We start from the raw sequence: 27,686 nt of genomic DNA, 5'->3' as shown, positions 1-27,686 counted from the left end.
GACACGGCCCTGACCCACAGTGAGCTGTGTGAGGACCTAGTGTGAGTCAGGACACGGCCCTGACCCACAGTGAGCTGTGTGAGGATCGAGTGTGAGTCAGGACACGGCCCTGACCCACAGTGAGCTGTGTGAGGACCTAGTGTGAGTCAGGACACGGCCCTGACCCACAGTGAGCTGTGTGAGGACCTAGTGTGAGTCAGGACATGGCCCTGACCCACAGTGAGCTGTGTGAGGATCCAGTGTGAGTCAGGACACGGCCCTGACCACAGTGATCTGTGTGAGGATCGAGTGTGAGTCAGGACACGGCCCTGACCCACAGTGAGCTGTGTGAGGACCGAGTGTGAGTCAGGACACGGCCTGACCACAGTGAGCTGTGTGAGGACCGAGTGTGAGTCAGGACACGGCCCTGACCCACAGTGAGCTGTGTGAGGATCGAGTGTGAGTCAGGACACGGCCCTGACCCACAGTGAGCTGTGTGAGGATCGAGTGTGAGTCAGGACACGGCCCTGACCCCAGTGAGCTGTGTGAGGATCGAGTGTGAGTCAGGACACGGCCCTGACCCACAGTGAGCTGTGTGAGGACCTAGTGTGAGTCAGGACACGGCCCTGACCCACAGTGAGCTGTGTGAGGACCTAGTGTGAGTCAGGACACGGCCCTGACCCCAGTGAGCTGTGTGAGGATCGAGTGTGAGTCAGGACACGGCCCTGACCCACAGTGAGCTGTGTGAGGACCTAGTGTGAGTCAGGACACGGCCCTGACCACAGTGAGCTGTGTGAGGACCGAGTGTGAGTCAGGACAAGGCCCTGACCCACAGTGAGCTGTGTGAGGACCTAGTGTGAGTCAGGACATGGCCCTGACCACAGTGATCTGTGTGAGGATCGAGTGTGAGTCAGGACACGGCCCTGACCCACAGTGAGCTGTGTGAGGATCGAGTGTGTGTCAGGACACGGCCCTGACCCACAGTGAGCTGTGTGAAGACCTAGTGTGAGTCAGGACACGGCCCCTGACCCACAGTGAGCTGTGTGAGGATCGAGTGTGAGTCAGGACACGGCCCTGACCCACAGTGAGCTGTGTGAGTACCTAGTGTGAGTCAGGACACGGCCCTGACCACAGTGATCTGTGTGAGGATCGAGTGTGAGTCAGGACACGGCCCTGACCCACAGTGAGCTGTGTGAGGATCGAGTGTGAGTCAGGACACGGCCCTGACCCACAGTGAGCTGTGTGAGGATCGAGTGTGAGTCAGGACACGGCCCTGACCCACAGTGAGCTGTGTGAGGATCGAGTGTGAGTCAGGACACGGCCCTGACCCACAGTGAGCTGTGTGAGGATCGAGTGTGAGTCAGGACAAGGCCCTGACCCACAGTGAGCTGTGTGAGGATCGAGTGTGAGTCAGGACACGGCCCTGACCCACAGTGAGCTGTGTGAGGACCTAGTGTGAGTCAGGACACGGCCCCTGACCCACAGTGAGCTGTGTGAGGACCGAGTGTGAGTCAGGACACGGCCCTGACCACAGTGAGCTGTGTGAGGACCTAGTGTGAGTCAGGACATGGCCCTGACCACAGTGATCTGTGTGAGGATCGAGTGTGAGTCAGGACACGGCCCTGACCCACAGTGAGCTGTGTGAGGATCGAGTGTGTGTCAGGACACGGCCCTGACCCACAGTGAGCTGTGTGAGGACCTAGTGTGAGTCAGGACACGGCCCTGACCACAGTGATCTGTGTGAGGATCGAGTGTGAGTCAGGACACGGCCCTGACCACAGTGAGCTGTGTGAGGATCGAGTGTGAGTCAGGACACGGCCCCTGACCACAGTGAGCTGTGTGAGGACCTAGTGTGAGTCAGGACACGGCCCTGACCCACAGTGAGCTGTGTGAGGATCGAGTGTGAGTCAGGACACGGCCCTGACCCACAGTGAGCTGTGTGAGGATCGAGTGTGAGTCAGGACACGGCCCTGACCCACAGTGAGCTGTGTGAGGATCGAGGTGTGAGTCAGGACACGGCCCTGACCCACAGTGAGCTGTGTGAGGATCGAGTGTGAGTCAGGACACGGCCCTGACCACAGTGAGCTGTGTGAGTACCTAGTGTGAGTCAGGACACGGCCCTGACCACAGTGATCTGTGTGAGGATCGAGTGTGAGTCAGGACACGGCCCTGACCCACAGTGAGCTGTGTGAGGATCGAGCGTGAGTCAGGACACGGCCCTGACCCACAGTGAGCTGTGTGAGGACCTAGTGTGAGTCAGGACATGGCCCTGACCCACAGTGAGCTGTGTGAGGATCCAGTGTGAGTCAGGACACGGCCCTGACCACAGTGATCTGTGTGAGGATCGAGTGTGAGTCAGGACACGGCCCTGACCACAGTGATCTGTGTGAGGGACCTAGGTGTGAGTCAGGACACGGCCCTGACCCACAGTGAGCTGTGTGAGGACCTAGTGTGAGTCAGGACACGGCCCTGACCCACAGTGAGCTGTGTGAGGACCTAGTGTGAGTCAGGACACGGCCCTGACCCACAGTGAGCTGTGTGAGGACCTAGTGTGAGTCAGGACACGGCCCTGACCCACAGTGAGCTGTGTGAGGGTCGAGTGTGAGTCAGGACACGGCCCTGACCCACAGTGAGCTGTGTGAGGATCGAGTGTGAGTCAGGACACAGCCCTGACCACAGTGATCTGTGTGAGGATCCAGTGTGAGTCAGGACACAGCCCTGACCCACAGTGAGCTGTGTGAGGACCTAGTGTGAGTCAGGACACGGGCCCTGACCACAGTGAGCTGTGTGAGGATCGAGTGTGAGTCAGGACACGGCCCTGACCCACAGTGAGGCAACCCAAGGGCTGAGTGTGGTTCCAGGCCCGGAAGAGCATCATCTTGTTGTGTCCTGGGACATTGTCCTCTGTGTACCTAGGCCTCGGATGTGCAGCGCGTGAGATTATTGGAGCCTAGGGCTCTATGATTTCAAGAAGTTAATGTAGTTGTTTGACTTGGTATGTGCAAGATACCCACCAACTTTCCCTCCGGCCTGAATCTTGCGATGGACGGTGCTGTCCACCAGAGAATGCCAGCAGGTTTTCCTCAGAGCTGACTGCTGGCTGCTGGTGTAGACTCTCAGTCGATGCTCCTGCGTTCTAGCTGTCAGGGGCTGGGGTGGGGTTGGGGCCGACTTGGGGCTCTGGGGCATCCAGGGCTCCTGTTCTGGGGCCTCTCTACCTCCTGAAGCCTTGTAGGTGGGAAGGTCTCCACAGTGATCCGTGGAGAATTTCTGGCAGGGAATTGCCTTTTTATTTTACTCTTCTCCATTTAAATTATTTGGAAATAGATTATGCCATCAATAATTATTTCAAGCAATAGCACGTAAGACAGCAAACAAGGGTTGCAGTGAAACCACAGCAAAACCTGTGTAGAGGGGAGTCACCCCCTTGAGGAAGTGAGCGTCTGCCGTGTGGGGACCCCCTCGGGTCCCCCACAGCTCCGAGGGCTCCTCGCCCCTCAGACCTGCCGAGGTCTGCCGTTACTGGGATGGCTGCCCAGGCCCCGGCCGGCACCCGGCCTTGAGCCTCGGTGGCTCGGTGTCCCCGCAGGCTCCGTGTCCCACCGGTTCCCTCCGTCAGGCGGTGACCTTGGGCCTCCGGCAGGGCGGGAGCGCGGAGCGCCCCGCGTGGGGTACGGGCCCCGCGTGGGGCTGACGTGGGGCGTTCTGCTCCCCAGCGGGCGCGGGCGAGGAGGGCTGGTCTCCGTGGGCCGAGTGGACCCAGTGCTCCGTCACCTGCGGCTCCGGCACGCAGCAGCGGGGCCGGTCCTGCGATGTCACCAGCAACACCTGCCGGGGCGCCTCCATCCAGACGCGGGCCTGCGCCCTGGACAAGTGTGACACCCGCAGTGAGTGCCGGGCGGGGCGGGTGGGGCCTGGGTCACCTGGGGTCTCCAGGGGGCGGGGGCGGGGCCTGGGTCACCTGGGGTCTCCAGGGGGCGTAGGTGGGGCCTGGGTCACCTGGGGTCTCCAAGGGCTGGGGCGGGGCTGGGGCCTGGGTCACCTGTGGTCTCCAGGGGGTGGGGGCAGGGCTGGGGCCTGGGTCACTTGGGGTCTCCAGGGGGCGGGGGCGGGGCCAGGGTCACCTGGGATCTCCAGGGGGTGTGGGCAGGGCCGGGGCCTGGGTCACTTGGGGTCTCCAGGGGGCGGGGGGCGGGGCCAGGGTCCCCTGGGGTCTCCCGATTCCTGCTGGGTGGGTCACCTCCTCCCAGGTGAAGGCGGGGCTGGCTTCCCCCCCTCCCGTGTGAGTGCTGCTGAGCTCAAAGGCAGCCCTTGGGGTGGACCAGGCCAGAAGGCCTGGAAGGCAGCCTGACCTCGGTTTCTCCTGCATCAGTCCGTCAGAACGGCGGCTGGAGCCACTGGTCGCCGTGGTCCTCGTGCTCAGCGACCTGCGGCGAGGGCAACGTCACTCGCATCCGCCTCTGCAATTCACCCGTGCCCCAGATGGGCGGCAGGAGCTGCAAGGGCAGTGGCCGGGAGACCAAGCCCTGCCAGGGCACGCCGTGCCCCGGTGAGTGCGGGCCCTCGGGGATGGCACTGGGGCAAGCGGGCCGGGCCTTCTGGGCGCTCTGTGCCCACCGAGTGGGCAGCACGGGCGAGGGAGATGGCGGGTGGGGGGGGGCACGCGGGAGAGCCCCGTGGCCGGCCCAAGACCAAGGCCTGCCCCACCGCGAGTGAGGAGGGAGCGGAAACTCGGAGCTCGACGGGCAGAGTTGGAGCGGGATTGCTAGTGACAGAGCCGGCCGTAGCCAGTGTGGTGCTACAGCCGAAGCCAGCACGGCCTCCAGGCCGTGGGCCCTGGTTCTTGGGGGTCCTTGTCGGAAATTCTGAGTTCGCCTGGCTTCCTCCGAGTGGGCCTAGAGCACAGGTGAGGCAGGGAGGCTCTGCGCTCGGAGGGAGGGGAGCCAGAACACCAGGACCGGGGCAGTGAGCAGAAAGTGCGAAGAACAGGGCTTTGCCTATGTCTAGGGTGACACGGCGGTGGCTTACGGAGCCCCCCGTTCAGAGCTCCAGGGCCCCGTCTTTCCTGTAGAAGCAGGGTGACGCCTTCATGGCGGGTCATCCGTGTGTGTCTGCCCGGCATGGCTGCGTGCTCAAGGAGACTCGGGTGACATTTCAGGGATGAGGCAGTGTGCGTCCCAGAGGCTGGCTTGGTAGATGTCCTGGTCTTCTACTTGTAAAAGGCTGTGAGAATCTTCCTCCAGAAGAACAAATAAGTTCTGTCATCTATGCCACCCCATCACCATGACCTTGAAGGGACACAGGGGCCCAGTCTCCCCTTTCTCCTGCCTCTCGGTTGAAAGAGAACAAGCCAGGCTCTCCTGGCTGGGCCGGGCCTTGCTCTGCAGTTCCTGCATCGCCTGGCAGCGCAGACCGGGGGTGCCGTGCTCCTGTGTCCTCTCAGCCCCCTCTCCCGGCTCTCCCCACAGTCGACGGCCGCTGGAGCCCCTGGTCTCCATGGTCAGCCTGCACGGTCACCTGTGCGGGAGGAATCCGGGAGCGGGCCAGGGTCTGCAACAGCCCTGAGCCCCAGCACGGCGGGAGGGACTGCGTGGGAGACATGAAGGAGCACCAGATGTGCAACAAGAGGAGCTGCCCCATAGGTGTGTGCGCGCGGTGGGGGGGGGGGGGGTGGGCGCTGCGGTCAGCGTGTGCGCGGGAGGGGTGGGCGCTGCGGGGCTGCGCCGCGGGTCAGCGTGTGTGCACAGGGGGGTGGGCGCTGCGGGGCTGCGCCGCGGGTCAGCGTGTGTGCACAGGGGGGTGGGCGCTGCGGGGCTGCACCCGGGTCAGCGTGTGCGTGGGGGGGGTGGGCGCTGCGGGGCTGCGCCGCGGGTCAGCGTGTGTGCACAGGGGTGGGCGCTGCGGGGCTGCACCGCGGGTCAGCGTGTGCACAGGGGGGTGGGCGCTGCGGGGCTGCACTGCGGGTCAGCGTGTGTGCACAGGGGGGTGGGCGCTGCGGGGCTGCACTGCGGGTCAGCGTGTGTGCACAGGGGGGTGGGCGCTGCGGGGCTGCACTGCGGGTCAGCGTGTGTGCACAGGGGGGTGGGCGCTGCGGGGCTGCACCCGGGTCAGCGTGTGTGCACAGGGGGGTGGGCGCTGCGGGGCTGCACCCGGGTCAGCGTGTGCACAGGGGGGTGGGCGCTGCGGGGCTGCACTGCGGGTCAGCGTGTGCACAGGGGGGTGGGCGCTGCGGGGCTGCGCCGCGGGTCAGCGTGTGCGCACGGGGGGGTGGGCGCTGCGGGGCTGCACCGCGGGTCAGCGTGTGCGCACGGGGGGGTGGGCGCTGCGGGGCTGCACTGCGGGTCAGCGTGTGTGCACAGGGGGGTGGGCGCTGCGGGGCTGCACCGCGGGTCAGCGTGTGCGCACGGGGGGGTGGGCGCTGCGGGGCTGCGCTGCGGGTCAGCGTGTGCACATGAGGGGGGGGGCGCTGCGGGGCTGCACTGCGGGGTCAGCGTGTGCGCACAGGGGGGTGGGCGCTGCGGGGCTGCACTGCGGGTCAGCGTGTGCACATGAGGGGGGGGGCGCTGCGGGGCTGCACTGCGGGGTCAGCGTGTGCGCACAGGGGGGTGGGCGCTGCGGGGCTGCACTGCGGGTCAGCGTGTGCGCACAGGGGGGTGGGCGCTGCGGGGCTGCACCCGGGTCAGCGTGTGCACAGGGGGGTGGGCGCTGCGGGGCTGCACTGCGGGTCAGCGTGTGCGCACAGGGGGGTGGGCGCTGCAGGGCTGTCCATTCTCAGGGGGGATAGGCGGTGACTGTCCATTCTCAGGGGGGATAGGCGGGTGACTGTCCATTCTCAGGGGGGATAGGCGGTGACTGTCCATTCTCGAGGGGATAGGCGGTGACTGTCCATTCTCGAGGGGGATAGGCGGTGACTGTCCATTCTCGAGGGGGGATAGGTGGTGACTGTCCATTCTCAGGGGGGATAGGCGGTGACTGTCCATTCTCGAGGGGGGATAGGTGGTGACTGTCCATTCTCAGGGGGGATAGGCGGTGACTGTCCATTCTCGAGGGGATAGGCGGTGACTGTCCATTCTCGAGGGGATAGGCGGTGACTGTCCATTCTCAGGGGGGATAGGCGGTGACTGTCCATTCTCAGGGGGGATAGGCGGTGACTGTCCATTCTCGAGGGGATAGGTGGTGACTGTCCGTTCTCGAGGGGATAGTCGGATGGCTGTCCATCTCCTGTGATGTGCGTAACTCTAGTGTATCTCTCGCACACCACTTAGGGTGGCTGAACTGAGATGGACCAGCTTTCTCCAGCCAAGCGCTGTGTGCTGAGTGAGGCCTGTCCTGCGTGCAGTGTAGTTAGCTTTGCTTCTCCGCACAGATGGCTGCTTGTCCAACCCCTGCTTTCCTGGAGCAGAGTGCAACAGCTTTTCTGATGGCTCGTGGTCCTGCGGCTCATGCCCTGCGGGCTTCCTAGGCAATGGCACTCACTGCGAGGACCTGGATGAGGTAAGTGTCCCTTCCTCCCTGGGCCGCGGAGCGCCACTAGGTCGGGGTGGTGACTGATGGCTGCTTGTCCTTGCAGTGTGCTGTGGTCACGGATATTTGCTTCTCTACCAGCAAAGCTTCCCGCTGCGTCAACACCCTGCCCGGCTTCCACTGTCTGCCCTGCCCCCCACGCTACAAGGGGAGCCAGCCCTTCGGGGTTGGCCTGGAGGCTGCCAGGACAGAAAAGCAGGTAAGCGAGGCTAGCCTTTCCTGTGTATTGGGGAAGGCTTTGGAAAACAGCGGGCAAGTCCAGAGAAGATGGAGATGTGATGGGTAAGAGAATGGAGCATCATTTGGGGGAAGTGGGGTGTATCTACCCCAGAGAAGCTGACCACACCTCTGTCCACATGGTGCCACTCCGCTGGGCACGGGGGATTCCGAGCCATGCTTTTGAGCAAAGAATCCAATTGTTTTTGTAGGCTGATGATCTCTTAAGTCTGTTCTGTGCTACTGTAGCATGGTGCTTGAGGCTGGGTCAGTTACAAAGGACAGAGCCTTACTTCTGGAGGCTGGGAAGTCCACGGCCGCCAGCCAGGCATGGAGTGAGGGTCCCTGTGCAGTGTCACCCTGGGAGGGGAATAGAGGACCAGAGAGAAGTCCAGAGAAGGTAAAAGACTGAACGTCACAGTCATCATGAGTCCACTTCTGAGGACAGAGCCCCGGGGACCTAACCACCTCCCGCTGGTGGGGGTGTGTGTGGAGCTACCAGCGTGAGACACACCAGACAGTCAGGTCTAGCAGGTTATCTGGGGAACATACTCCATCCCCATGGACTGTGCGATGGCGCATGTGAGACGGAGTAGCCTCCAAAATGATGCTTGACTTGCTCAGAGAACCATGAACAGGTGCCTCCGACCAGGGCCAGAATTAGCCCAACTCCTGATTTTTGTACCCTGGCCGCCACCATGGCCCCTGTCCACTTGTGAGGGGTTCCTGTGCCCCCAGCTGCCCCAGGGCTGGCCTTCGTCTTTCCTGGGCAGGGCCTGTGGATGGCTCACATGGCCCTTGGTCCTGCAGGTGTGTGAACCTGAAAACCCATGCAAGGACAAGACTCACAACTGCCACAAGCATGCAGAGTGCATCTACCTGGGTCACTTCAGCGATCCTATGTTCAAGTGTGAGTGCCAGACAGGCTACGCAGGCGATGGGCTCATCTGCGGGGAGGACTCGGACCTGGATGGCTGGCCCAACAACAACCTGGTGTGTGCCACCAACGCTACCTACCACTGCATCAAGGTGAGGCCCAGCCCCACTGAGCACCAGGTCTCCCCCAGTCCCCTCTGCCAGTCCCCTCCTCCCCAGCCCAAGGCCCAGTGCTGCCCCCTCCTCCCCAGCCCAAGGCCCAGTGCTGCCCCTCCTCCACCAGCACCAGGTCCACTCCTGTCCCCTCCTCCATCAACACCAGGTCCACTCCTGTCCCCTCCTCCATCAACACCAGGTCCACTCCTGTCCCCTCCTCCACCAACACCAGATCCACTCCTGTCCCCTCCTCCCCAGCACCAGGTCCACTCCTGTCCCCTCCTCCACCAACACCAGGTCCACTCCTGTCCCCTCCTCCCCAGCACCAGGTCACTCCTGTCCCCTCCTCCACAGCACCAGGTCCACTCCTGCCCCCTCCTTCCCAGCACCAGGTCCACTCCTGTCCCCTCCTCCACCAACACCAGGTCCACTCCTGCCCCCTCCTTCCCAGCACCAGGTCCACTCCTGTCCCCTCCTCCATCAACACCAGGTCCACTCCTGTCCCCTCCTCCACCAACACCAGGTCCACTCCTGTCCCCTCCTCCACCAACACCAGGTCCACTCCTGTCCCCTCCTCCATCAACACCAGGTCCACTCCTGCCCCCTCCTTCCCAGCACCAGGTCCACTCCTGCCCCCTCCTTCCCAGCACCAGGTCCACTCCTGTCCCCTCCTCCACCAACACCAGGTCCACTCCTGTCCCCTCCTCCACCAACACCAGGTCCACTCCTGCCCCCTCCTTCCCAGCACCAGGTCCACTCCTGTCCCCTCCTCCATCAACACCAGATCCACTCCTGTCCCCTCCTCCACCAACACCAGGTCCACTCCTGTCCCCTCCTCCACCAGCACCAGGTCCACTTCTGTCCCCTCCTCCACCAGCACCAGGTCCACTCCTGTCCCCTCCTCCACCAACACCAGGTCCACTCCTGTCCCCTCCTCCATCAACACCAGGTCCACTCCTGCCCCCTCCTTCCCAGCACCAGGTCCACTCCTGCCCCCTCCTTCCCAGCACCAGGTCCACTCCTGTCCCCTCCTCCACCAACACCAGGTCCACTCCTGTCCCCTCCTCCATCAACACCAGGTCCACTCCTGCCCCCTCCTTCCCAGCACCAGGTCCACTCCTGCCCCCTCCTTCCCAGCACCAGGTCCACTCCTGTCCCCTCCTCCACCAACACCAGGTCCACTCCTGTCCCCTCCTCCACCAACACCAGGTCCAATCCTGTCCCCTCCTCCCCAGCACCAGGTCCACTCCTGTCCCCTCCTCCCCAGCACCAGGTCCACTCCTGCCCCCTCCTCCATTAGCACCAGGTCCACTCCTGCCCCCTCCTTCCCAGCACCAGGTCCACTCCTGTCCCCTCCTCCACCAACACCAGGTCCTCCTGTCCCCTCCTCCACCAACACCAGGTCCAATCCTGTCCCCTCCTCCCCAGCACCAGGTCCACTCCTGTCCCCTCCTCCCCAGCACCAGGTCCACTCCTGCCCCCTCCTCCATTAGCACCAGGTCCACTCCTGTCCCCTCCTCCATCAGCACCAGGTCCACTCCTGTCCCCTCCTCCATCAGCACCAGGTCCACTCCTGTCCTCTCCTCCATCAGCACCAGGTCCACTCCTGTCCCCTCCTCCATCAGCACCAGGTCCACTCCTGTCCCCTCCTCCATCAACACCAGGTCCACTCCTGCCCCCTCCTCCATCAACACCAGGTCCACTCCTGTCCCCTCCTCCATCAGCGCCAGGTCACTCCTGTCCCCTCCTCCACCAACACCAGGTCCACTCCTGTCCCCTCCTCCCCAGCACCAGGTCCACTCCTGCCCCCTCCTTCCCAGCACCAGGTCCACTCCTGTCCCCTCCTCCATCAGCACCAGGTCACTCCTGTCCCCTCCTCCACCAGCACCAGGTCCACTCCTGCCCCCTCCTTCCCAGCACCAGGTCCACTCCTGTCCCCTCCTCCACCAGCACCAGGTCACTCCTGTCCCCTCCTTCCCAGCACCAAGTCTGCTCCAGTTCATTCCTCCACAGTGGAAGGATTGTGCCCAATCTAGAAATGAGAAGGCATTGGCCTAAGGAATGTGAAACTTGTCTTCATTCCTCCTAGAGCCAGGTGCATTCCCTCCCTCAAGACAATGGCGTTCTAAGTGAACACTCTCCCATGACTGGGGGAAGGAAGGGAGCCGGAGCCTGGCTGGCTGGCTCTCCTCCCAGAGTCCAGGCCTCCCACCCAAAGGATTGGAGTTGCAGGCAGGGCCTCTCCTTGGTTATTTCCTTGCATTTCAGGAATCATTACTCAGGGTAGTGTAGTGGCTGTTGTGTCTTGGGAGACAGTGTTCATCCCCACTTGCTCAGATTGACTACAGTCAGGCTCAACCCCAGTGAGAAGGACAAGAAAAGATCTAGGGGATTCCACCCCCGGCCCGGGGCAGGGGAGTCCGCAGACCCTGTGGGCCCATCAGAGGTCACTGAGCAAGAACCGAGCAGTCGGTTCTTCACAGAGTCCCTGGTGTGGTCGATCCGGAGCTGGGAGAAGGAGCTCCTGACTCGCGGCGGGAACCGCTGTCGGTGTCCTCTGTGGGGCACAGGAACAACAGAACCTGTTCTCAGCACTTCTCCAGGACACAGGCACGAGGGCCAAGTGTCAGTAGGGGCTCCCGCAGAGGCCGCGGCGCCACGCTCGTCTCTGCCCCCGTGTTCACGTTGCTTTCTTCCGCACGCCGTCTCCTCAGATCAGTTCCCCTCCCCGATCGCTGCTGTGCGTTGTGCAGGGCCCAGCAGAGCCCAGGGTGGCCGCTTCTGTCAGGACCCTTCGCGGAAGAAGTCGCCTCCGCCGCCCATCCCCCGCCGCCCCCTGCGCTCCTGAGGGGCGGTGGCCTGGGTGGGGGCCGTTCTGCCACCACAGGGCGTTGGGATGCCTTTGTGCCGTGAGCCACAAGGGTCAATGCTGCACGATGGCAAGAAAGCATCGCCTGAAAGCACGATTGCCGCCACGCGTCATGCCTGTCCATCACTGTCGAATCTGAGCACGCGCCTTCCCCCGAAAGCCTTTCCCAGGCCCGCACGATTGGAGGAGGAGGACAGTGAGGGAGGCAGGGCTGCCTGTGACGCCCGAGGCAGTCAGTCCCTGCAGCCCGGGGCCGGCCGGGCTCTGCCCTCCGCGGCCGTCCTCCCCCACCGTCCTCCCCCACCCTCACCCTCACCCCGGGCCGTGCTCCGCCCTCCCCGGCCGTCCTCCCCCACCCTCACCCTCACCCCGGGCCGTGCTCCGCCTCCCCGGCCGTCCTCCCCCACCGCACCCTCACCCCGGGCCGTGCTCCGCCCTCCGCAGCCGTCCTCCCCGGCCGTCCTCCCCCACCGCACCCTCACCCCAGGCCGTGCTCCGCCCTCCCGGCCGTCCTCCCCCACCCTCACCCTCACCCCGGGCCGTGCTCCGCCTCCCCGGCCGTCCTCCCCCACGGCACCCTCACCCCGGGCCGTGCTCCGCCCTCCCGGCCGTCCTCCCCCACCCGCACCCTCACCCCGGGCCGTGCTCCGCCCTCCCGGCCGTCCTCCCCCACCCTCACCCTCACCCCGGGCCGTGCTCCGCCTCCCCGGCCGTCCTCCCCCACCCTCACCCTCATCCCTAGCCGTGTTCCGCCCTCCGTGGCCGTCCTCCCCCGCCGTCCTCCCCCACCCGCACCCTCACCCCGGGCCGTGCTCTGCCCTCCGCGGCCGTCCTCCCCGGCTGTCCTCCCCCACCCGCACCCTCACCCCGGGCCGTGCTCCGCCCTCCGCGGCCGTCCTCCCCGGCCGTCCTCCCCCACCGTCATCCTCACCCCAGGCCGTGCTCCGCCCTCCCCGGCTGTCCTCCCCCACCCTCATCCTCATCCCGGGCTGTGTTCCGCCTTCCGCGGCTGTCCTCCCCTGCTGTCCTCCCCCACCCGCACCCTCATCCCTAGCCGTGCTCCACCCTCCCGGCCGTCCTCCCCCACCCTCACCCTCACCCCCGGCTGTGCTCCGCCCTCCCCGGCCGTCCTCCCCCACCCGCACCCTCACCCCAGGCCGTGCTCCGCCCTCCGTGCTCTGTCCTCCCCGGCCGTCCTCCCTCACCCTCATCTTCATCCCTAGCCTTGCTCCGCCCTCCGTGCTCCGCCCTCCCCGGCCGTCCTCCCCCACCCGCACCCTCACCCGGGGCCGCGCTCCGCCCTCCGCGCCGTCCTCCCCCACCACACCCTCACCCCGGGCTGCGCTCCGCCCTCTGCGCCGTCCTCCCCTTCCCGTCTGTGCTGCGGTGGAAACATTCCCCTGGGATGTCAAGTGGGAACTGGACTCCGGTGCTTTGTGTGCACACGAAGCTTGTGATGACGGAGGAGGAGGAGAGAGGGGACATGGATCCTGTCTTCCCTAACCAGGATAACTGTCCCCGGCTGCCCAACTCTGGGCAGGAGGATTTCGACAAGGATGGAATTGGTGATGCCTGTGATGAGGACGATGACAACGACGGCGTGAGCGACGAGAAGGTGGGCTGGGGACCCGGGCGGGGGGGGGAGGGGGTGGGGACCCGGGCAGGGGGTGAGGGGGAGGGGGTGGGGACACTGGGGGGTGAGGGGGAGGAGGTGGGGACACTGGGGGGGTGAAGAGAAGGGGGAGGGGACACTGGGGGGTGAGGGGGAGGAGGTGGGGACACTGGGGGGTGAAGGGAAGGGGTGGGGACACTGGGGGGGGAGGGGGAGGGGTGGGGACACTGGGGGGTGAGGGGAAGGGGGTGGGGACACTGGAGGGTGAGGGGAAGGGGTGGGGACACGGGAGGGTGAGGGGAAGGGGGTGGGGACACTGGAGGGTGAGGGGGAGGGGGTGGGGACACTGGGGGTGAGGGGGAGGGGGTGGGGACACTGGGGGGTGAGGGGACGGGGTGGGGACACTGGAGGGTGAGGGGAAGGGGGTGGGGACACTGGGGGGTGAGGGGAAGGGGTGGGGACACTGGAGGGTGAGGGGAAGGGGGTGGGGACACTGGGGGGTGAGGGGGAGGGGGTGGGGACACTGGGGGGTGAGGGGGAGGGGGGTGGGGACACTGGGGGTTGGGTGAGGAGAAAGTGGGGGGCAGAGTGGTCCCCCGATTGTGGCTTTGGGAGTAAAGTGGTCCCCTACCAGGCTGTACACTGAACGGCCTTTGTGGAGCCATCGTCTTGACAAAGATTTGTCCTCAGTCCCCACAAGTTACCGCTCAGGACAGCTGGTCCCTCGGGACACAAGGGGACCAGGGCCTGGGCCCCTGGGGGTTCTTCAGACACAAGGTGAGGCTCCACGAGTGACAGGCGCCACCACAATAACTGCCACCCCGGCCTTTGCCGTGCCGCCTGATGGCAGTGAGCACTCAGTGCCGGTGTGTGTGTGGGGGCCACCTCAGCCCCCCGCCCGGCTGGGTGACTCGCTGACCTCGTTCCTCAGCCACGCCTGCTCACTCACCTCACAGCAAATGGAACTGCATCTCTGCTGTAAGAAATCTCCAAATTCTAAGAGCGAGCAGGTGGACAGATAACGGGCCCCTGCCGTGATAGGAAGCGGGGCTAGGCGAGGGCCGGGTGGCTGGTCTTCTGTTTCCGTGCGGGTGAGTCGGGGTACGCTGAATGTGGGACGTACGTGCCGAGCAGGTCAGTAGCAGCCCGACAGGCGTTGCTTTGCTCTTTCTGAAGTTTCTTCCTGTGTTTTCAGGACAACTGCCAGCTCCTCTTCAACCCCCGCCAGTTTGACTATGACAAGGATGAGGTTGGGGACCGCTGTGACAACTGTCCCTACGTGCACAACCCCGCGCAGATCGACACCGACAACAACGGTGAAGGCGACGCCTGCTCGGTGGACATAGACGGGGACGGTCAGTGCTCTGTCCATCTTAGTGACACGGCTCCAGTGACGGGCAGTGCTCTGTCCATCTTAGTGACACGGCTCCAGTGACGGGCAGTGCTCTGTCCATCTTAGTGACACGGCTTCAGTGACGGGCAGTGCTCTGCTGATGATAGTGACATGGCTTCAGTGACGGGCAGTGCTCTGTCCATCTTAGTGACACGGCTCCAGTGACGGGCAGTGCTCTGTCCATCTTAGTGACACGGCTCCAGTGACGGGCAGTGTTCTGTCCATCTTAGTGACACGGCTTCAGTGACAGGCAGTGCTCTGCTGATGATAGTGACACGGCTTCAGTGACAGGCAGTGCTCTGTCCATCTTAGTGACACAGCTTCAGTGATGGGCAGTGCTCTGTCCATCTTAGTGACACGGCTTCAGTGACGGGCAGTGCTCTGCTGATGATAGTGACACAGCTTCAGTGACAGGCAGTGCTCTGCTGATGATAGTGACATAGCTTCAGTGACAGGCAGTGCTCTGTCGATTTTACTTCACAGTGTCCATGACACATCTGTGTCTGAGGATTCCTTTCTCAGTTGACCTTGACTTCCTGTCATGCAGAGGGATATTTGAAAAGGACATTGCATGTACTTACCATGTGCAGACTTTTTCCTTTTGTTTGGCCTCTAAGCCATGGAGTTTATGACTGGTTTTGTGGTATTTACACTGAATTGAGTGCTGTAAGTAATGGAGAGACACCCGAAGTATGCGAGTGTAGGACACATGCAGTACTTCACTATTTACACGAGGGACTTGGACATCCCAGACTTGATCTCCATGCGGGTCCTGGGACCAGCCCTTTGTAGATACCAGGGGTGGCTCTATTTGTAAGCTTTCTGCTTAATGCTGATTTTGGGGAGAAGGACTGAACGTCATCTAAGTACTAATGTGAGATGAAATCATTTCTTAGGTAGCTTATGATTCCCGGGGCCCATTCTTGGTTGATCATTGTCTTCCCCACCCAGATCTTCTTTTCCTAACCCCACCTCAGAGTCCTGCATTGTTGTGTCTTTCCTGGTGTTTGCCTCAGCTCAAAACACTGCAGAAGCCAGACCTCTGGCCTCATAGCTCCTCTGAGAAGCGTCTGAGAAAAGCCATTCGCCTTGACAGTGGTCCCACCTTGTTTCTCATCCTTCGCTTTCTGCATCCACTGTTCTGTTTCTCATCATTCATTAGTGGGCTCCTTCCGTGGATCCCCAGACAGAAGGAAGCAGTGTAGCCTGTGTCTCCGACACTGCCAGGGACCAGGTGGCATCGTGAAGCCTTGGGCCCCCGGGTCCCCCAGGCCCCACCCCCCCACTCCCTCGGCTCCTCTTCCTCCGTCCAGCCCTGAGAGCCAGCAGAGATTCCCAAGCTCACAGTGCTTGCCTCTTGCACACAGTACCCTGCCCACCTTGCCTCTCCTTCTGCCCAGCCCAGGGTTGTTTTGTCCCTAAGTGTATTTTCTTAGATTAACTTTTCCAGCCCGGTTCTGCTTCCATTCCTGTCCCTTGTGCAGGAAGGGCTAGACGCCCTGTGAGCCGCTACGGCATTGAAGGGTGTGCTTCGTGCCATCCTGAGCTGGGCTGGCACGTGTGATGCCGGATCTCGTGTTCTGAGGCCCTCCTCCATTGTAGGGGGTCCTTTCTCTGTTGATCTTGACTCCCTGTCATGTGACCTCCCCTTTCTCAGGCTCCATGTAGCTGAGTCAAGGCCAGCACCCCACTCGGTCCCCCAGCCGCTAACTCACACTTTCATGCTCTGTTTTGAGTTTGCTTTGTTGGAGGCAGCATTGCTTGGTCTACTGCTAATTTGTACTCACTAGTAACTCAACATGGGTAGATGTCTGCCACTGTTACATCCCGACTGCTGGGCATGGCAGATGGGCCAGCACCACCTGGGGTGTTGGTGGGAGATGGAGCCTTCACCGCGTGTTCTCCAAGTGTGACGGGAGGAGGAGCCTTCACCGCGTGTTCTCCAAGTGTCATGGAAGACAGAGCCTTCACCGCGTGTTCTCCAAGTGTCATGGAAGATGAAGCCTTCACTGCGTGTTCTCCAAGTGTCATGGAAGATGAAGCCTTCACTGCGTGTTCTCCAAGTGTCATGGAAGATGGAGCCTTCACTGCGTGTTCTCCAAGTGTGATGGAAGATGAAGCCTTCACCGCGTGTTCTCCAAGTGTCATGGAAGACAGAGCCTTCACCGCGTGTTCTCCAAGTGTCATGGAAGATGGAGCCTTCACTGCGTGTTCTCCAAGTGTCATGGAAGATGGAGCCTTCACTGCGTGTTCTCCAAGTGTGATGGAAGATGAAGCCTTCACCGCGTGTTCTCCAAGTGTCATGGAAGACAGAGCCTTCACCGCGTGTTCTCCAAGTGTCATGGAAGATGGAGCCTTCACTGCGTGTTCTCCAAGTGTCATGGAAGATGGAGCCTTCACTGCGGGTTCTCCAAGGGTGACGGGAGGAGGAGCCTTCACCGCGTGTTCTCCAAGCGTGATGGGAGGAGGAGCCTTCACCGCGTGTTCTCCAAGGGTGATGGGAGGAGGAGCCCTCACCGTGTGTTCTCCAAGCGTGATGGACGATGGAGCCTTCACTGTGTGTTCTCCAAGTGTCATGGAAGATGAAGCCTTCACTGCGTGTTCTCCAAGTGTCATGGAAGACAGAGCCCTCACCGCGTGTTCTCCAAGCGTGATGGGAGGAGGAGCCTTCACCGCGTGTTCTCCAAGGGTGATGGGAGGAGGAGCCCTCACCGTGTGTTCTCCAAGCATGATGGACGATGGAGCCTTCACTGCGTGTTCTCCAAGTGTCATGGAAGATGGAGCCTTCACCGCGTGTTCTCCAAGTGTCATGGAAGACAGAGCCTTCACCGTGTGTTCTCCAAGTGTGACGGGAGGAGGAGCCCTCACCGCGTGTTCTCCAAGGGTGACGGGAGGAGGAGCCTTCACTGCGTGTTCTCCAAGTGTCATGGAAGATGGAGCCTTCACCGCGTGTTCTCCAAGTGTGACGGGAGGAGGACCCTTCACCGTGTGTTCTCCAAGTGTGACGGGAGGAGGACCCTTCACTGCGTGTTCTCCAAGTGTCATGGAAGATGGAACCTTCACCGCGTGTTCTCCAAGTGTGACGGGAGGAGGACCCTTCACCGCGTGTTCTCCAAGGGTGACGGGAGGAGGAGCCTTCACTGCGTGTTCTCCAAGGGTGATGGGAGGAGGAGCCTTCACCGCATGTTCTCCAAGTGTCATGGAAGATGGAGCCTTCACCGTGTGTTCTCCAAGTGTCATGGAAGATGGAGCCTTCACCGTGTGTTCTCCAAGCGTGATGGGAGGAGGAGCCTTCACCGCGTGTTCTCCAAGTGTCATGGAAGATGGAGCCTTCACCGCGTGTTCTCCAAGGGTGACGGGAGGAGGAGCCTTCACCGCGTGTTCTCCAAGTGTCATGGAAGATGGAGCCTTCACCGCGTGTTCTCCAAGTGTCATGGAAGACAGAGCCTTCACCGTGTGTTCTCCAAGCGTGATGGGAGGAGGAGCCTTCACCGCGTGTTCTCCAAGTGTCATGGAAGATGGAGCCTTCACTGCGTGTTCTCCAAGGGTGACGGGAGGAGGAGCCTTCACCGCGTGTTCTCCAAGTGTCATGGGAGGAGGAGCCTTCACCGCGTGTTCTCCAAGTGTCATGGAAGATGGAGCCTTCACCGCGTGTTCTCCAAGTGTCATGGAAGATGGAGCCTTCACCGTGTGTTCTCCAAGCGTGATGGGAGGAGGAGCCTTCACCGCGTGTTCTCCAAGTGTCATGGAAGATGGAGCCTTCACTGCGTGTTCTCCAAGTGTGACGGGAGGAGGAGCCTTCACCGAGTGTTCTCCAAGTGTCATGGAAGACAGAGCCTTCACCGTGTGTTCTCCAAGTGTGATGGGAGGAGGAGCCTTCACTGCGTGTTCTCCAAGTGTCATGGAAGACAGAGCCTTCACCGCGTGTTCTCCAAGTGTGATGGGAGGAGGAGCCTTCACTGCGTGTTCTCCAAGTGTCATGGAAGATGGAGCCTTCACCGCGTGTTCTCCAAGTGGGCGTTAGCAGGAAAAGTCTGTCCAGCCAGTCCAGAGAGCCTGGCTGTACCTGTACTTCGCACCTCCCGGTCCCTGTCCTTACCCAGAGAGCTCCCCAACTTGATTCTATCGTAAACTGAAGGGAGTGAGCCATAACACGCAATGTTTCTTCCCCTCTTCCATAAACTAATACTTCATATTTTATCATATCTTTGCTGACACCAGTATTAACTCAATTTGATTGTATGTTACTTGTGTCAAGGGGAGGTAATACACCTTCTTTAAACTCACATATTGCTGCACTTGTTCTCTGGATGCCAACAGATGTTTTCAATGAAAGAGACAACTGTCCTTATGTCTATAATACGGACCAGAGGGACACCGACAGCGATGGCGTTGGGGACCACTGTGACAACTGCCCGCTGATGCACAACCCAGACCAGGTAGCCGGGAGGGAGGGTCTGAGAGGGGTCCTCATGGTGATGGTGTCTGAGCAGAGGTCACAGTGCCTGGGGGCTCTCTCTGGGGTATCAGGGGGCTCTGGGTGCCTAGGCAGGCTGTCTCTGCACTGTTTGGGGGGACTCTCTCTGGGGTGACTGAGGGCTGTCTGGATGGGCTGTCTCTTGGGTGTCTGGTGTGGGCTTTCTCTGGGGTGTCTGGGGGACTCTCTTTGGGGTGTCTGGCGGCTCTGGGGTATCTGGATAGCTCTCTCTGCACTGTTTTGGGGGGACTGTCTCTGGCACATTTATATTATGGTTCCTAACAGCTCAGTTAAGGCATCATGACAGACATAATGCCTTTAGCATCTTAGTTGGAAACCTTTTCAGAATATAAACCTGACTTCAGTTCTGTCTCAGAGGCTAGAGGCGAAAGGAGTCCCTGTTTTCCTCCATGTCCTGCCAGGAGGCTGGGTCATGGTGGCTCTGCTTTTAGCAGGGCCAGGAGCACATCACCCCCAGGGGGGCCCCCAGAATGCCCCATAGCAAATGCTGTGAGGGAGAACAGCTTTGTGTGCCGTTCTCTTCCCCAGGGAGAGGCAGGAGCTCCTTTCTAGGCCCTCGGACCTGGACTTGCAATCCGGGCCCAGTGCCGAGGTAGACAATAGAGGGGACTCGGGTGCCAGCCCCGTGAGCTGAGGAGTCTGGAAATGCAGCCAGTGCCCGGGCTTCCCGCGCACGGCTCAGGGCCCTTCGTGCCGCCTCCCAGACAGACGCGGACAATGACCTCGTCGGGGACCAGTGTGACAACAATGAGGACATAGACGATGACGGTCACCAGAACAACCAGGACAACTGCCCCTACATCTCCAACGCCAACCAGGCCGACCACGACGACGACGGCCAGGGCGACGCCTGCGACTCCGACGACGACAACGACGGCGTCCCCGACGACAGGGACAACTGCCGGCTGGTGTTCAACCCGGGCCAGGAGGACGCCGACGGTGGGTGCCGCCGGGCTCCCGGCGGGGGCGGGGCCGCGGGCGGAGCGGCCCGGGCGGCGCGGGGGCCACGGTGCACGCTGTCGTTCAGCTGGCGTGAGGGGTGGCGCGTGCGCCGGGCCCGGGGGGGTGAGGGAGGACTTCAGACCTCTGACAGCCTCTTGGAAGGACCCGGGGCGCGGCGCCGGACACCAGCGAGTGGCAGGGAGTTTCTGTCGTAGGGACGACATTCAGAATGAGGGAGTGAAGGAAGCTCGCGCAGATCAGAGCAGCACGGGCGAGCAGGCTCGCGCAGATCAGAGCAGCGCGGGCCAGCAGGCTCCCGGGGAAGTGCAGCCCGCCCGGAAGGACAGCCACCCGCAGACCCGCCCCTCCACGGCCTCCGTGCCAGCGTGCACAGGCGCAGTCCCGGGGCGATGCTGCGTGCGGGCGGGCGCTGACACGCCTTCACTGGAAGAGACGGAGGGAGATGAGGAGTCAACATGACTCAGACCAGCAGTGGAGACTGCAGACCCAGGGCCGGCTCTAGGAAGCCTCCCGGAGCGGTGCGGAGGGAGTTTAGCTGGAAGCGGAGCCCGCTCCAGAGTCTCTGTGGGACGTGGGACCCCTGGTCACGGCACGCACCTGGGAAGGGGGCTAGGATGTGCATAGAATTTGAAAGAAGAGGACTCTGAGTCTCCACCTGTCGTGGGAGAATGTGTGCTATGGAGCAGAGCTGCGGAGGGGTAGTCCAGACTTCAGAGGGCGTGTCCTTGCTGGAATCTAATTCTTCCTGAAACCATAGGCACAGCAGTGGGCTGGCAATATGCTGGGCTCCACCTGCAGCCCCAGACCCGGCTGTAACCACGTCACGTCGCCCACCCCACTTCCACACCAGGATGTATGAGGCCTGCCCAGCCCCCTGCCCCCAGCTTGCTGAGAGTATGGCAAGAGGCCCCTGTAGAAAAGAAGTCCAGCTCCCCATAGAAAGAGATTGTGTTTGATGATAAGTTCTACTTTAAATGCTGAACTATTGAAGTGGCCCCAGTGGTTAAAGGAAGATGACTTTTTAAAAGTTGAAGTTCAGCTCGACACTGCCGGGCAGCTCTCCAGATTACTTTCCCATATGCTCTGCATGAAATGAGCAGCAGCTCTTATGGCTACTGCATTTATCATGAAGGTGTTTTGTTTCTCAATTGCATTCAAGTTAAATGCTTGAGAGATGGCCGGGCAGCAGTCCACCAATAACTGCTGAGTTCTCACCCCGACCCCAGATAACTGGCTTCCCTCCTGGCTCACTCCTCCTCTGTGCTGTTTCCCTGGTGTTGTTGTGGTGGACAGGTGACGGGCGGGGTGATATCTGCAAGGAGGATTTTGACAATGACAGCGTCCCTGACATCGATGACGTGTGCCCGGAGAACAACGCCATCAGTGAGACAGACTTCAGGAACTTCCAGATGGTCCCCTTGGACCCAAAGGGAACCACACAGATCGATCCCAACTGGGTCATTCGCCACCAGGGAAAGGAGCTGGTCCAGACGGCGAACTCAGACCCGGGCATTGCTGTAGGTGAGCCTGGGAGCCCAGAGGCCACCACGGTATCCACAGAGGGTGCTGGCAGAGCCACAGGAGGCCAGGAGGGGTGGGGTCAGGGTCATCTGTCGGGCAGCCCTGTCCTGCCTTGACGTGCAGCACTGTCTGGCCTAATAATCTTGACAGGAGACGAGGGAAGGAGTAGTTCTCCGCGTTGAAATTTGATATTCAGCAAGCAGTTTCATGTTATGGATTCAATCTGAAATGATTAGACCACACAGTAAAACTCTGCTGCTAGCTGTAAGTTGGAATTTTAAATATCAGGCAGTAGAGAAGCTGTCCTGGTAAAGGCTCAGAGCCAACTTCATCTCTAACACTTTGGATGGCCCTGGCTGTTCTGGGGTCCTTGTGGGGGCTCCTCTCTGACCCCAAGGCTGCACGTGTCCTCTGCTGTAGGTTTTGATGAGTTTGGGTCTGTGGACTTCAGCGGCACATTCTACGTCAACACTGACCGGGACGACGACTACGCTGGCTTCGTCTTTGGCTATCAGTCCAGCAGCCGCTTCTACGTGGTAATGTGGAAGCAGGTCACGCAGACCTACTGGGAAGACCAGCCCAGCAGGGCCTACGGCTACTCGGGGGTGTCCCTCAAGGTGGTGAACTCCACGACCGGCGCGGGAGAGCACCTGCGCAATGCCCTGTGGCACACGGGGAACACGGAGGGGCAGGTGAGGGGCCACCCCACGCCCTTGGGAGGTGCGGGGCCATCCTGACCCACTCAGAGACACCCACTCTGCCTCCCGTAACTCACTTGCTCAGCCACTGCCTTATAATCATGGGTTGCATCTGCTTTGTTACAGACAGCGTCCTGGTGTTTTTATAAAAACGGCCACTCTTTCCTGATCTTATAAAGACAGGGAAGAAGCGGTTCTCACGCATTCAGTGGTCCCACAGAAGGAGGCAGAAGGTCCTGAACTCGGTTGCCTCCTATGGGGCCAAGGGCCCGTAGTCGTAGCCCTGACCTGCAGCGCGCTGTCACATTGTCAGTCACAGCGTGTGGGACACGACGTAGAGCCGTGGTACCATGTGTATCACAGACCGAACCAGAGAGGGATGCAGCCTGCACACCCCTGCCTGGGGCTGTCTCTTTCCCATGGGGCGTGGGGTTGCGGAAGGGGTGCAGGGGCCTCGCGCACTCAAGGTGCTGCCTTCCCGCAGGTGCGCACACTGTGGCATGACCCCAAAAACATCGGCTGGAAAGACTACACTGCCTACAGGTGGCATCTGATCCACAGGCCCAAGACTGGCTACATGAGGTAAGCCGGCGCTGGCTGGCCACGTTAGTGCCCAGCTGCGGCCCTAGGCAGGGACGGGTCCAGTAGGTGGCCAGTTTGAGCATCAACCGGTAAGTTTCTTTTTTCTATCTTACATCTTGATTGAATGTAACTTACTAGAAAAACTGTTGAGAAGGAGAAACGTAGATGTGTCTTAAGATCACTTAGAGCATGATGGGCCCTCCCCGCCAAAGTGCCCAGGACAGGGGAGAAGGTACCCCAGAAACGAACACAGCCCTGGTTTCAATGTGAGGTGAAGATCACTGGTGCCAGCAGGCAAGGGAGGGCCTGGAACCCAGGAGAAGGAGGGGAACCCATTTGCTACCAAAGACGGTGCCCTGTGCTTTGGCTCCTGGGGACAGAGAAGGCTGTCCCAGATGACCCCCGTGGGATAATGGCATCGTTTGTGAGTGGGACTCATTGCTTCCCATCATGCTTCAGGGCAGGAGCCTGAGCTCTTAAGGGGAAAGCACTCCCTTGCTCAGGCTGCTCTGAAATCTGGAGTGGTGGTGGGGTTCCAGATGCCTCTGTGTTGGGCAACTCAGTGATAGAACCCTTGCCTAAAATATGCAAGACTCTGGGATCATTCTCAGCATAGAAGGACAATAGATCTTTCCTGGTCAACAGTGGAACTCAGAGCTCAACTGTGAATGTGCTTCAGGATTCAAGTTCTCTTTCACCCTGTCTGCTTCCAGGGTCCTGGTGCACGAGGGAAAGCAGGTCATGGCGGACTCAGGACCAATCTATGACCACACCTATGCCGGTGGACGTTTGGGTCTCTTTGTCTTCTCTCAAGAAATGGTGTACTTCTCTGACCTCAAGTATGAATGCAGAGGTGCGTGCACATAGGTCAGGGGAGGCTCTACAGGACCTGAGCCACTTCCCTCACAGAAGCTTCTGGAGAGGGATAAAACTCACGCATGCATAATACCCTGAGGTGGGGCTTTGCCTGCTCTTAGCAGGGGGTTGACTCCAGTAGCTCAGGTTGGCTTTTGTTTCTTTCTTGTTTTAAGTTGGATTTGGATGTTTTGGGTAGGACAGACACTCTCAGATTATTCACAGGCTTGACCCCCATTGCGTTAGATTACATAGCTTCCTCTGGGGATTCTACAGTTATTTTAGATTATTATCTTTGCCAATAATTAAAATAAGGAAAGAAAGGGAGGAAAAGGAAAAAGGGAGAAAGGGAGAAAAAATAAAGGTAAGGGAGTTTATATATATATATATATGAGTATATTTGAATCAAAATACTGTAAATCTGAAGCATCTAGTCTAACCCTACCACCCCTTTTATAGGTCAGATAAGTAAGGCTCAGTGATCACATATTGAGAATAATACATGTAGTAAGAAAGTGTAGACAAAAAATGTAATTTCTCTGCTTGCTTCTAGTAAAATTTCCTTATCCTTAGGTTAAGATGCTTTTGAAGATATTTTGTGTTTCCATATGTCCACCTGTCCATCCATCTGCCCCTAAACATCCATTTGTTCATCTAAATACCCATTTTCCATCCTTCATCATCCACCTATCTTTTCATCTGTCCATCCATTCACCCATCCATCTATTCATCCATTCATCAAAATACCCACCTGTCCACCCATCCGTGCATTCTCTCTCCGTCTCTGCTCATCCATCCATCTACTCATTTATCTACTCATCTACCCACTTGTCCATCTGCCTATCCACTCATCAAAACACCCATTTGTCCATCAATCTACTCGTTTTCCTTTCCTCTCCTCTCCTCCCCTCCCCTTCCCTTCCCTTCCATTCCCCCTTCCCCTTCCCCTTCTCTCCCCTCCCCTCATCTTTCCCTCCCCTCCTCTTTCCCTCCCTCCCTCTCTCTCTTCCTTCCTTCCTATTTGTGTCATTTTTAAATTAATGTTGTTTGAGATTGTAAGTAAAGCAGAATAAGTCCCATGGTGTAGTAATCCTGATTCTGTTGATCTCTTTTCTCTTAGATGTCTAGACAATGTACTGCAAATGCTATTTTCTAGAGAAGTCAGCACTTGCAGCTTCTCTCTCTCTAGTGGCATTTCCTGTTCCTTGACTTTAATTCTGAGTGGTTTTTCGCCTCCTTCATCAACCCGAAGCCCAAGTGCCTAAAGAGGAAGAACACTAATGAAATCAAAAGATGAACCTCTAACTCACTACAGGAAAACAGTTCTATGATGCATAAGACTTTGGTGGAGTGAAAATTGAGCATGATATTGCATTGCTTTCTTTTGTGTGTTTAAAAAGAATGACGTTTACATATAAAATGTAATTACTTACTGTATTTATGTGTATATGGAGTAGAAGGGAATATTGTGTGTGCATAAGCCATTTTCATAAATTAAGCATGAAAAATATTGCTCAACTATGTTCCGTGCTTAATGTTTTCACTGTTCTTGGATTAGAGTTGTTCTACAATGACAAACCCTCCCAGGTCATTTGCAAAAGAGGGTAAATTCAGTCAGGTTTGAAATAAGGCCACAGCAATATGAGATTGTGGACCCATAAGCAAATGATGTAAGACATTGATAATTGGAACATTGGAAATAATTAGACAAATACTCTCCTTTTTCCTCTTGTCCAATGGTTGAAGCTCTCAGAGTTGATAGCAACAAAGCATATTCCTGCTGAATGGACCTCCACCTGTATGCCTGGGTATGAGCTAGGGGCCCCTGCTGGGTCCATGGGTTGCAGATAGGCAGATGAGTGAGACAGTGTACTTTGCACCTAGTTCCTGTTCTAGCTTCTGCTTCCTGTTCTTGTCTACTTCCTGTTCTAGGCTTTGGGAACTGCAGGAAACTTGCTGTTACCTAGTCTGGTAACACATCTCATTAAGGTTCCAGGTATAAATGTTTGTTAATATTTATTGAATGAATATAGAATGCAGCTCTCTACTCGATAACTTATTTGAAATGAATGCCAAGTAACACATATATAGTATAAATTCTGGGATTAAACATCTAATAAAGATGAAATAATATGGAGATACAGTTGCAGAAATATCTGTGGGTTGAATATAAGGCTTTATAATATGTTTTGAAAAAGTGTGCTGTAAGATATAATGAAGTAAATAATAGTAATGAAGAATTTGTAATGGAACCTTAATATACTGTTGCCAGTGATTTTAATTCAGTAATTTTTACTGTTATCTATCTGTTGTATATAGGAATTTTTGTTTGAATGCTGTAGAAAGCCCAGCATTTAATCATTCTGAACATATGCAATGAACAGTCCACATGGTAGGAGACACAGTTTGAATTTTTAAAAGCTGAACGGTCTTTTGGAAGGGGAGATTAGCTTCTCCTACTCCACACATGGAATTCAGTAGATGTCTGTCTGATATGGAGAAAATCTGTCTCCTCTGTCTGTCAGTGGTAGATACACTTCTATGTCAAATGGACAGAATCCATAACTTCGGTCTGAATTTACAAGCTTCATTTTGACACTGTTACCTTCATTGCTTCCTTTGAGGTTGATTTGCTTTATGTTTTGTTTTGCTGCATTTTTTTTTACTTTCTTGTGCATCTTTATCCCCAAGGCCAGCACAGGATTGGGGACCGCATTGAGTGTAAGAGCCATGAAGAGTATGCAGGGTTCTGCTTGGGGCTGTTTGTAGGTGCAATGATGTGAATACTTAGAATGTATCATGAGTTTTGTAAATTATTTGTGTCCTTTAAAAAATACAAGCTTCTCATATAGGTGTATGAAACTTTGTTTTTGCCAAAGATTGTAAATATTTATTTATTTGTTTACCTGGTAAGAGTTTCACACCAGAAAACCCTGCATTTAGCTAGCACCTCATTTTTATACTTAAGAAATAAATGACAAAAAGGTTTCCATAAATGAATCTCTTTCCCTTTTTTAAAAAGAATGAGCAGGGCTTCTGTTGGGTGGAAGGGAGAAAAATTCCATGCAGGGAGGACAGACAGGCGTTTCACTTCCTGTCAGGTGACAGCGTGGTGAAATCTCCCCGGGGTGGCCCAGGGCCCAGCCTTGCTCCCCCGGGGCCCCTGCTGCCCAGCAAGCACCTGTGCTCCCCCGGGGCCCCTGCTGCCCAGCAAGCACCTGTGCTCCCCCGGGGCCCCCGCTGGGCCTGACTAGGTCCCTCAGCAGTGCACCTCGCTGCCCTGTTCTTGTTGACCACCTGGGGAGATCCTCACGGCTGCTAGAGCAAGCATAGCAGGAGAGAGTGGAGGTGAGGTGCTCCGAGACAGGAAGACCTGCGCTGAACAGCCTTTGGGGCTTTACCTCCCTGGAAGCAAGAGATGGAGCAGAAGACCACCAGGCGCGCTGTAAACTTTGAGGCTGCACGGATGGGAGGAGAGCCGCAGTGGGGCCTGTGCAGCTGCTCCAGCTTAGACAGTTCAGGGTGTCAGAGTGTAGGTGTGCGGTTGGAGATGTGCAGGAAGCAAAAGAGCAAGACAGGAGAGGAGAAAAGCGGTGAGGGCGAGGGACAGACAGGTTGGAGGCTGACCAGGCACGCGTCTTGGGCCGCAGTGGGCTGCAGTGACTTGGGGTGCTGAGACACAGGAGGCTGTCGGAGGTGACAGGCTGGGAACCCCAGGCCCTGGGAGCGGGGGTGATGTGAACTGTGCAAGGGGGTAGATCTGAGTTCAAACCCAGTAGAAATGCTGGGTGCTCATACATAGAGGAGCACTTCAAAAGGCTTACAAGAGAGAAGTGAGTCCTGAGGCTTAACACACTTTTTTGTGTGTGCAGTCCTGGGGCTTGAACTCAGGGCCTGAGCACTGTCCCTGGCTTCTTTTTTGCTCAAGGCTCAATAACTCATTT

General features: G+C 58.7%; 1 protein-coding gene across 1 annotated transcript in view; it reads left to right on the top strand.

The window, feature by feature from the left end:
* Thbs2 (thrombospondin 2) overlaps nucleotides 1–25,961 on the top strand; it is a 40,472-nt gene extending 14,511 nt beyond the window's left edge. The window contains 15 exon segments of the mRNA XM_048354458.1: nucleotides 3,696–3,866; nucleotides 4,352–4,528; nucleotides 5,448–5,621; nucleotides 7,346–7,473; nucleotides 7,550–7,702; nucleotides 8,530–8,748; nucleotides 13,128–13,235; nucleotides 14,428–14,587; nucleotides 18,946–19,064; nucleotides 19,828–20,062; nucleotides 21,380–21,607; nucleotides 22,028–22,299; nucleotides 22,790–22,887; nucleotides 23,601–23,740; nucleotides 24,863–25,961. Coding sequence (XP_048210415.1) covers nucleotides 3,696–3,866; nucleotides 4,352–4,528; nucleotides 5,448–5,621; nucleotides 7,346–7,473; nucleotides 7,550–7,702; nucleotides 8,530–8,748; nucleotides 13,128–13,235; nucleotides 14,428–14,587; nucleotides 18,946–19,064; nucleotides 19,828–20,062; nucleotides 21,380–21,607; nucleotides 22,028–22,299; nucleotides 22,790–22,887; nucleotides 23,601–23,740; nucleotides 24,863–24,870 — 2,390 coding nt within the window. The 3' untranslated portion in view covers nucleotides 24,871–25,961.
* The last annotated feature ends 1,725 nt before the right edge of the window (nucleotides 25,962–27,686 follow it).

The sequence above is a fragment of the Perognathus longimembris genome, chromosome 9, assembly GCF_023159225.1.
Source record: "Perognathus longimembris pacificus isolate PPM17 chromosome 9, ASM2315922v1, whole genome shotgun sequence".
Lineage (NCBI taxonomy): Eukaryota > Metazoa > Chordata > Mammalia > Rodentia > Heteromyidae > Perognathus > Perognathus longimembris.
Note: the sequence above shows the minus strand (reverse complement) of the source record. Positions and strands in the feature narration are given on the sequence as shown.